Consider the following 11,181-nt stretch of genomic DNA (forward strand, 5'->3'; position numbering starts at 1 on the left):
AGCAAACATTTCATTTTGTATTCTAAATATGCCATTCAAGTTTTCTTTTTCTTCAATGAATCTGAGACCTGTCTCTTATCGTTAATGGCACATTAACATCATGTTGCTATTTGCAATCTTTTACAGTATAAAGCAATAATGAACACTGGAGACTGTATTAAAATGGTAGCCATAGTGTGGATAGCTGGTTTTCTTTATGCCATATTTCACACAAGCAGTACATTTTCAATAACCTTCTGTTCAAATAAAGTTGACCATTTTTTCTGTGAAATACCTAAGCTACTGAAACTTTCTTCCTCTGACCTATACCTAGTTGAAGTTGTTATCCCAATTAACATGGGATCTTAAGATTATGATGTGACCTGGGAGATAGCTGGTGGTTTAGGGCACCCCTCCATCCTTCAGCATTCTGATTTTTTAAATCTTGATTTTCACTTTAACTTCTAAATCTTGTTTTTAATTCTGTTTTTAACTATACTTCTTAATCACATGGTTACATTTTTGTTATACTGATGTCTACTACATCTTGTAAGATATATCAGGGTGGAAGTTGATCTACAGGGGGCTAAGACTTTGTTTGATATTGGGAATTTATGCCATAAATGAAGATAAGACAGCATTTTATAAAAGACTGAGAGATAAACATTTGAATTTTCATATGAAAATTGGTGTCTCCTAGGGCAGAGGTGTCAAACTGCTGGCCCATGGGCTGGGTGTGTCATGCCAAAACCACACCCACCCCAGCTCCAGCAATGCGGCAAAAGTTGTGATATGTCACATGTCATGTGATGTGGCAAGTTTGACACCCCTGTACTAGGGGATGAGAATATTGTGGTTTCTCCACAGAATAAATTTAATTGGCTCCTGGCAAAGCTTTCTGAAAAGCAAGAACTGGACAGAAGGTATAATGAATACTATCATATCTAGGTTACAGATAATCCTTGACATACAACCACAATGGAGCCTTCCAATATATGTCATGGCAACCATAAATTGAGTCAATCACATAAATGACCCAATTTGATGACCATTTCTGTGGAAGCTATTAAATGAATGCCATGGTTGTTAAGCTAACCCCCTTGTTTGCTATGATGTGCTTTTGCCAAAAACTGAAAGTACATTCTGATTTTTGACAAAACCATTGAAAACAAGTATATGTGACCATGGGATACTGCAAATGGCCATAATACAGTCATGTTGCTGAGTGTCCAAAGTGCAGTCATGTGTTCAGTTGAACATCCATAAGAACCTTGAAGGTTGAAACTCCTTTTTTGCAGATAAGTTGACACTGAAAACAGTTGCTAAGTAACCAGTTGTAAGTCAAGGTCTACTGCACTCAAGTTCTTGAGTAGAGGGTTTCCCCCCCCCCTTTGGGATGGTTTGAAGAATATTCACTGGCATTAGTTTTAGCTGTAGTGAGCATGTCAGCATTGGGGATGACTGCAACTATACATCTGAATTTATAAATATCTCATTAATCTATATATGTCATGTCTCATACAGTATAAGGGATGTACACTCATCCTATAGACATGTTTTTTTTAATAGGGATCAGATTAATATATCTGTGGAGGAGAGATATTTCCCTTTACTTGACAAGTTTCCAATTGAAATGATGCCTCCATCTTTTCTTTAATGTATACTGTATGCTACCCCAGCATTAATGTAATAATAGACATACCAAAATCTTCAAAATGTATTTTTGTCTGTGTATATCATGAATCAAGCACTTAAAAATCTATATATTACATTATAATTGTGTTGTGTTGTGTTCTTCTATAGTTTACTATATTGTATTATATTGTAATCCCATCTACATGAGCGTCCCTTGGAAAACAATCCTCAAGCTTCAACTTGTCCAGCTTTGGTGACCATGCCTTGTGAGCTACACTGGTTATCAGTTTAGTTCCAGGTATGATTCATGGTGCTGGCCATTAAAGCCTTACATGACATAGTGCCTGATACATGATACGTGAACTAACATTTGATTCAGATGAGTTGTAGTGTTCTTTGATCTGAAGTGGGTAGAACAGTGCAATGTCCTATGATTAATTTAAAGATTTTTTGTTTAAGTATCAACACTGGCACTGCTGGGGCACAAAAAGAACACTGTAGAAACAAACTGGGGTCTCTGAAGCAATGAAGGACCAGAAAAATTCTTATTTGTAAGTGGAATGACATTGCTTATGTGGATTTGCGGCAGGAAGACCAAAGCAATGAGAAACATGTGAGAGTACTTGGACTGTTCAGCATTAGTTCCCAATGATTTTCTGCCTTTCTAAACCTTGTTGAGCCTGAAATTGCTTTACCATTGTTATTAAACAAATAAGGAATACCTGAAAATGAGGACAATCTAAAAGAAAGACGTACACATGTATAAAGAAGTGGGCTGTGATTTGGGTTTGTGATCTTGGCTCTTTACACACATGCACACATGCATGCACACATACACACAAACACACACACACACACTGGGTAAGACATATTCATTTGAGAATGGATTCTCAACAACAAATTAAATAAAAAAGAGAGGACTTATTGTTTCTTGGTCTTTGCTTATAATTCTACAAACAAAAGCAAAACTATATTTCACTTGAACTTGATTTTAAAGAGGCAACGCTTCATTGAACAGCTGTACTGTAAATTTAGATCACAAATCTGATTGAGATAAACAATTGTCAAGACTCTTCTGCTATTTTTTTAAAAAAAAAACATTGGAAGCATAATCACTTTTAACCTAAAAGTCAAAGAAATTTTTGCAATTGAGAAATAGCTTTTTGATAGAATAATTTTCTGCTGTAATGTTCACTAATATTTAATTGGGAATTATATTACCATGGTAAAAGTCAGCAAGAGAAATGAAGTGATTGTCATGACCAATTATATTTTTATAGTATGGATTGTACTGTGTAGAAAATACATAGCATAGGATTATTATTTCTTAACTTTGACCCTAAATGTGAAAAACATACTGAAAGCAATTAAGGGATGAGGCAAAGGGACCTATGAATAATTTAGCCCAATAAGTTTATCAATAACAAAAACTAAGTATAGAGCAAGCTTTCTTTTAATGAGGAACTATTTCTAATTATTTGTGATTGACTCTTGGGTATTGAAGTTGTGTCAAAGAAGCTGAAGCAAACATGATAACACTAGCTGCAGATGCAGCAAATCCTTTAAATTCCATATTGATTGGAAAAAATAATACTTAATAATGTGGCAACTTTCAAAAGAATCAAAAATGCTTCAGTGAACAAAAAGGCATTGCTGAGTTACCAAAACCAGCATTATCCTAGAACTGCACATAAATCTTAGTGAAATTTGCAAGTAAGGTAAGTACATTTATAATTTATTATTTTTCTTGTCATCAATCACATCACAATATAATGGTCAAAACAAAATACAAGAATGTTGTTGGTTTTTCATCAGATTTTATGTTTGAGTTGCATATCAGATTTATGGACCCAGGTGTGGCTGCTTCTTGGTCTACGAAATAACTCTGAATTTGATAAATCAAATTACTCAAGTTGGACTATGACCAAGCAAAATAGGGGTAGAGGATATTGAGAGGCAAGCGGGCTTAAGGAAAGCTCCATCATTTCTGTCTCCAGACTATATTAGATACATTGCTATTCCTGCCAGTTATCTTAGCCAGTTGGAGACAATGAACCACTGGAAAGCATTTTTGCTTTCATGGTGCCATGCACTTCCATCGGTTGTCCTGCACAGTAAATCTAAAAAGATACATTGACTATAAGACTTTGTTCCTGTGACCCAGGAGAGGTGGAGACCATTGGGCATATGCTCATAATTCATAGATATCCTTGCCATTCTGACACTGCTTATCTCCAGTTACTGCTTAAGGATGAACAGACTGTGATTACAGTGCAGATGGCTAGATTCTGCACAGCAGCACTGGGGATTAATTGGGAACATGTGATTAACCCACCATAGCTATTTCACACAACTAATGCAGTAAACCCTTTTGTATTACTGTTCTTTTGTATTTTAGTATTTAATGACTAAGGGTCTCACAGTTTAAGGATTGATATTATAATATAGTTAGGCCAAGCTGTGTTTTGCTCATGTGTACCTGACAAATTGGATGCCAAATTGTGATTTTAATATAGATTTTGTCTATTATTTATTATTTTATTCTAGAATTTTTAACTGGATGTGTGTGTGTGTGTGTGTGTGTATGTGTGTGTATCTGTGTATACACACACACACAAACACACACACCTAACCTAACTAAGGTTAACCATTCTGTTCAAAAATTAAACCATGCTGAAAATTAAATCCTGACTGATTACATGAAAAGTCTGCCCAGCAATGATTCTCTCATCCTAACATGTCTTTATAACTTCATTCCATCTTTTAATATACGTATTTTGAAATTACATACAATTCATAACTACCATATGATATTCAGCTTTGTTACCTTCTTTCCAATATTAAAATTTATTTTATTTATCAATTGTGTTTTATCTTCTACTTTCATACTTTTTATTTATATCTTGTCTTCTCTTTATTAACCTTGAAACATGATAATGCACCAAATTAATTAATGGTTCAAATCCTTTTAAAGGATCTTGAGGTTTTAAGGGTGATTTTTTTTTAACACACATTAATCGATTTGTCATCTTGTTCAGAAATCTCCCATATGTAAATATTATAGCTATATACATTTAGAGTGAAAATTTAGTGTCTGAGATACTGTTCCTTTACCAAAAGGCAAAAACTGATTTAATAATAATAATAATAATAATAATAATAATAATAATAATAATAATAATAATAATAAGTTGGAAGGAACCTTGGAGGTCATCTAGTCCAACCCCCTGCTCAGGCAGGAAACCCTATACCATTTTAGAGAAATGGCTGTCCAGTCTCTTCTTAAAAACTTCCAGTGTTAGAGCATTCACCACCTCTGGAGGCAGGTTGTTCCACTGGTTAATTATTCTAACTGGCAGGAAGTTTCTTCTTAGATCGAGGTTGCTTCTCTCCTTGATTACAGTAGTTTACATCCATTGCTTTTTGTCCTGGCTTTGGGCGCTTCGGAGAATAGCTTGACTCCCTCCTCTTTGTGGCAGCCCCTGAGATATTGGAACACTGCTATCATGTCCCCCCTCATCCTTCTCTTCATTAAACTAGACATAACCAATTTCAGCAGCCGTTTCTTATATGTTTTAGTCTCCAGTCCCCTAATCATCTTTGTTGCTCTTCTCTGTACTCTTTCTAGAGTCTCAAAATCTTTTTTACATCGTGGTGACCAAAATTGGATGCAATATTCCACGTGTGGCCTTACCAAGGAGTGTAAAGTGGTATTAATACTTCATGTGATCTTGATTCTATTCCTCTGTTAATGCAGCCTAGCACTGTGTTGGCTTGTTTTGGCAGCTGCAGCACACTGCTGGCTCATATTTAAGTGATGGTCCACTAGGACTCCAAGATCCCTCTCACAGTTACTACTATTGAGCAAGGTACCCCCTATACTATACCTGTACATTTTGTTTTTCTTGCCTAAATGTAGAGCCTTACTTTTTTCACCACTGAATTTCATTTTGTTAGATAGCGCCCAGTGTTCAAGTCTGTCCAGATCCTCCTGTATCTTAAGCCTGTTTTCTGGAGTATTGGCTATTCCTACCAGCTTGGTGTTGTCTGCAAATTTGAAGAGTTCCCCATTTATCCCTTCATCCAAATCGTTCAAAAGCATTGGGCCCAGAACAGAGCCCTAGGGCACCCCACTACATACTTCCCTCTATGTAGATGGGATTCCATTGAGGACCACACGCTGAGTGCAGCCAGTCAGCCAGCTGCAAATCCATCTGGTGGTGATCATTTTTCTATTTTATCAAGTTGAAGGTTGTGATCTACTGTTCTGTACTACCGGCCCTGCAGAAAAGGCAAGGACAACCCCTTTACAAAAAGGCAAGAGGCTGGAACTAAGCCTGCCAAATTTATTGACACAAAACAGAGCAAACAGAGCAAAACCAAAACACGAACCATGAAACAGGAGCTATTCAAACGGTTGCCTTCAGCAAACAGCCCTCCCACACATTCCCCTTTTAAACAGTTCAAGGCATGGCTTCTCTCTGCCTCCTTCCGAGGTGCCCCGTTGCCTTCCTCTGTTTACTCCTGATTGACTGCCTCCTGCGTCGGGCGTCCTTGAACAGGGCCAGCTGTGGGTCATCTTCATCCACACTGTCAGGCTCACACAGCTGAGTCTGCATCGTAACCAGATGGGAGGGGTCTGGCTGAGGGCTCTGCGAAGCCTCAGGGCTGTCCTTTGCAGGGTCTCCAACACCCCGCTCCTCCTCCTCTGAATTGTCTGACCCAACTGCCGAACCCACAGGCTGACCCTGAATCACAACATCTACTTTATCAAATGCCTTACTGAAGTCCAAGTAAATTATATACACAGCATTCCTCTGATCCACTAATTTTGTCACTTGGTCAAAGAATGCAATAAGATTTGTCTGGCATGATCTGTTTTTGACAAACCCATGTTGACTTTTAGTAATGATTTTGTTTGCCTCTAGGTGCTTGCTGATTCGTTGTTTGGTTACCTTTTCCAGAATCTTCCCAGGTATTGAGGTCAGGTTGATAGGTCTGTAATATCCTGGATCCATTTTTTTTCCTTTTTTGAAAATGGGAACTACATCAGTTCTTTTCCAGTCCTCTGGTAGTTCCTCAGTACTCCAGGATCTTTGAAAAATATAGTTCAGTGGTTCTGAGATCACATCTGCCAGTTCCTTGAGAACCTTGGGGTGTAATCCATCTGGTCCTGGTGATTTGAACTCATCTAGGCTGGACAGGTGCTCACTTACCATTTTATTGCCTATCTTAACTTGTGTTTCTATTCTGTTTTTATGGCATTATTTTTATAGGTTGGTCTGGTTTTTTCCCCTTTGTGTAAAGACAGATGTAAAATATGAGTTAAATAGTTCTGCTTTCTCCCTGTTGCTTGTTACCTTCTTGCCTCTTTCCCCAACTAATGGATCAATCATTTCCTTCACTTTTTTCTTGTTTTTTACATGTTGAAAGAAGCTTTTTTTTGTTATTGTTGACTTTGGTTGCAAGCCTTACTTCATTTTGAGCCTTAGCTTTCCTCACTTCACTTTAAACACCACTTGTTCTGTTCATCTGATTTTTTTAACTCATTAGTTAACATAAACTAAATGATTCAACTTAAGAGCACTATATTATCAGAGCAATGTGTTGTTGTTTTTAAACTAATCCTTTTTCTTCTTCTTCCCACAGGTAGAACAGAATGTCAAATCTCACCTCCAATTCTGGATTCATTCTTCTGAATTTTTCTCAAGTTCGAGAATTACAGATCTTATATTTCTTTTTGTTTCTAACAGTATACCTGATCACCTTACTGGGGAACTTTTTCACCATCATTTCAATTGCTCTCGACCATCACCTGCACACACCGATGTACTTTTTCTTAATGAACTTGGCAATTATTGATATTGGTTCCATATCATCCATTATACCCAAATCCATATTGAACTCGCTCATGAACAATAGTTTCATCTCTTATTTTGAATGTGCCGTTCAAGTTTTCTTTTTCTTTTTCTTTGATGCATCTGAGATCTTTCTCTTAACAGTGATGGCACATGACCGTCATATTGCTATTTACAATCCATTACAATATGAAACAATAATGAACAGTGGGGTCTGTATTAAAATGGTAGCCATTGTGTGGATAAGTGGTTTCCTTTATGCCACATTGCACACAAGTGGCACATTTTCAATAACTTTCTGCTCAAATAAAGTTGACCAATTTTTCTGTGAAATCCCTAAACTACTGAAACTTTCTTGCTCTGACCTATACCTAGTGGAAGCTGTTCTTCTTATAATGAGCTCTAGCCTAGGGATGGGATGCTTTATCTTCATCATTACAAGTTATGTCTGGATCTTCAAAGCTGTACTGCAGATCCCTTCTGTAGAAGGACAGCAAAAGGCCCTCTCTACTTGTCTCCCACATCTAATTGTAGTCTCAGTGCTCATTTGCTTGGCTTTTTTTGTCTATGTCCGACCTCCCAGCAATAGTTCATCTTTAGACCTAGTTTTTGCCATGATATATGTAATTTTTCCTCCTATGATGAATCCATTCATCTACAGCATTAGAAATAAAGAGCTTCAGAATGCCTTGTGCAAGTTCTTAAACCTTAGGAAACTTTTCGGCACTTTTTCCAGGTTTTTCTAAAATTATTGGGATGGTAGTTTTCTTTTCCAAACTGCCCTCCTCCCTATATTATATAATTCATAGTTTATTTTAAAATATACCTATTGTTTGTTTGTAGGCACAGCTAATATAGTTTGGACAAAAATAAACAATATTAATTGTACATAATGTGAAAAATGTGAAAAAGAAAGGAATGGGGAAGACGGGAGAAGAGAAGAAAACTTTTGTCAGGCAAGTTATTTTCTATTTTATTTTTTTATTATTATTCTATTCTATTCTATTCTATTCTATTCTATTCTATTCTAGTCTGTTCTGTTCTGTTCTGTTCTGTTCTGTTCTGTTCTAGGTTTACATTTACATACTTCCACAAGTTGCTAGTTTAAAACTGAAACAATGCAGCATAATTCAATACAATCAATTTAATAAAATACAATACAACATTTTATATGTTTAAATTAACACCAATTATTTTAAAGGATGTTATAGTATATTTTTAGGGATGCGGTGGCTCAGTGGGTTAGGACGCTGAGCTTGTCGATCAGATGGTCGGCAGTTTGGCGGGTCAAATCCCGAGTGCCACGTAACAAAGTGAGCGCCTGTTACTCATTTCAGCTTCAACCAACCTAGCAGTTTGAAAGCACATAAAAATGCAAGTAGAAAAATAGGGACCACTACGGTGGGAAGGTAACAGCATTCCATGTGCCTTTGGCGTCTAGTCATGCCGGCCACATTACCACGGAGACGTCCTCAGACAAGTGCTGGTTCTTCGGCTTTGAAACGGAGATCAGCACCGGCCCTTAGAGTCGGAAACGACTAGCACACATGTGCAGGGGAACCTTTACCTTTACCTTATAGTATATTTAGGATAGGGGGGAAAGGGCAGAAAGAACAGAAGATTTTAAAACAGTGTATGATTTTTGACAAATCACAATGGTAGCTCTAGCAAGTTGATTGTTTATTTGTTTGGGTTTTTTCCCCTTAAGCATTAAAATCAGTTTGGACAATCATTTGACAAAGAAGAAGAATGCTATCCCACTAGGGTTTTTTTGTTTTTTTGTTTTGTTTCAGTAGCTGAGTTTTAACTTTCGATAGAAAACAAAGCAAGGATCTCAGAAAATATTCAAAAATGGTTTATCAAGTTCTTTGATAATATTTGTTAGTCATTTTTCCTGTTATTGTATTAAAAATGAACAATTAATATTTATCCTAAAGAATGTGTACCAGATTTTTCTCATTCATCTCCACTATGAAATTCAACCTATGTATTAGTTTTATTCAACCTGCAAAAAGAAACTATTTTTTCAGTACTAAAATAATTACAAAAAATATTCTTAAATAAATAAATGTTATTATGTTTAAATGGCTGACTTGACTGAAGTAACATTTCACCAGATCATATATACAATATTACATTCTTTATGCTTTTTAAAAGTGAGTAATCTATTGAAATACATATATACAATGAAAAGGAAATAATTTCTCCTAAAACTTGTTTGATTGTTAAATATATTTTTATTCAACATTAAACTTCAAAAATTGTTTTAAAAGGTCAGACCACCAGAAAGATAAAGTGATGCAGCTCCAGTCATAACAAATACTCCCAGAATTGGGAGTAAAGCCACTGAAATTCTAAGAATTCTCTGAATACTGCAGTATCCAGAGGAAGAGATGAAATGCATAACAAATGGAACATTGGTTACCCTTCATCTTAAACAATAGAATAATTGTCTGCACTGCATACTGGGAGTTACTTCTGCCATTCGCTTCAATCAGTAAATAATGTGTCAAATCAGTGAATTAAGAAGGGAATCTTCATATATTTTATTTGGCTTTATATTCCTTGAAAATTGTAGCATATTCCCAAGTGTCCTGCTAGATTCAGATGTGTAGGAGAATATCTCCAATTTCAAGGCATGTGGGCTAGACTATGGTTTTGATCAGCAATTGTAGGTAGAATGCAAACATTATCTTTCATAACCTTTAATAAATAGAGAAAGAAGTGACATCTTTCTCATCGACCATGAGTTTTTAGCATTCTAAGCTCTGCCATTATAATGAAAATGAGTTTGCAATACTGTAAATAGAGCAGAAAATGTAGATATTTTTCAAGTATTTTAAAAGTTTTTCCACCAAAACACTTTTTCCCCATTACATAAATTAACACAAATCATTAAAATATAACATACAATCCAAAGTATTGATGTAAAACCAAAACTATATTGATCTTGGCTTAATATATATATATATAACAATTGTATTTCCATAGCTGAGGAAAAAATTACAGAAATCTGATAGTACTGCTTTTTTATGCACATTGTTTAAAGATGACCCATCATTGAAGAATTGGTGCAATCATGAATTTTCTAGAAATTGAGCAAGTAATGTCCTGCAAGACAAAATATTAGTGATAGTGATCATCTGTCAGATCATAAATTCAAAAACTACAAAGGTACTGAAAGGCAATGTGTCATTGTAGATTTCATGGTTAAAGGCAAACGAATAGTAAACCAATAGAGTAAAATAGAAAGCCATACTTTTGAATATGTTGAGATTGATTGATTGATTGATTGATTACAAGTGGATTAATGCCACTTTAATAACAATAATGACAAAGAGGAGAAGCAGCAGCTAACTTAGAAAAGTAGTATGTTGCTAATGACAATGTATTGCAGACATCTATCATACTGAAGAAGAAATTGTAGATAGAATGAGAAATGAGTGTAAGTTTGTAATAAAATATTTGAGTTATATCCTGGATCCTCCAATGGTGTCAGGTTTTTCTTTTGCCTGTAGTTTTCTTATATTGAAAGAGGAACTAGTCTTGTAATTGTGAGAATTTATTGTATTTCTCCTTTCTCCCTCTTTATAGAGAATGCCATGTCAGCACAATGGAAACTGTTGAAATTATGATAGTTTCCAATATAAAAAAATGATTTTAGGACAGGAAAAAGATTTCCACAATCCAACTGACTGAATACATTTGG

The 11,181-nt window shown here is 35.7% G+C and overlaps 1 protein-coding gene across 1 annotated transcript; it reads left to right on the forward strand.

Annotated features, from left to right (window-relative positions):
• Positions 1–7,222: 7,222 nt before the first annotated feature.
• LOC310649180 (olfactory receptor 14A2-like) lies at positions 7,223–8,218 on the forward strand (the record flags this gene model as incomplete). Its single annotated transcript, XM_083377486.1, has 1 exon — positions 7,223–8,218. Exon 1 carries the CDS (start codon positions 7,274–7,276, stop codon positions 8,216–8,218), a length of 945 nt encoding a protein of 314 aa, XP_083233612.1. The 5' UTR covers positions 7,223–7,273.
• Positions 8,219–11,181: the final 2,963 nt, after the last annotated feature.

This window comes from Vipera ursinii, assembly GCF_947247035.1.
Source record: "Vipera ursinii genome assembly, chromosome: Z".
Classification (NCBI taxonomy): Eukaryota; Metazoa; Chordata; class Lepidosauria; order Squamata; family Viperidae; genus Vipera; species Vipera ursinii.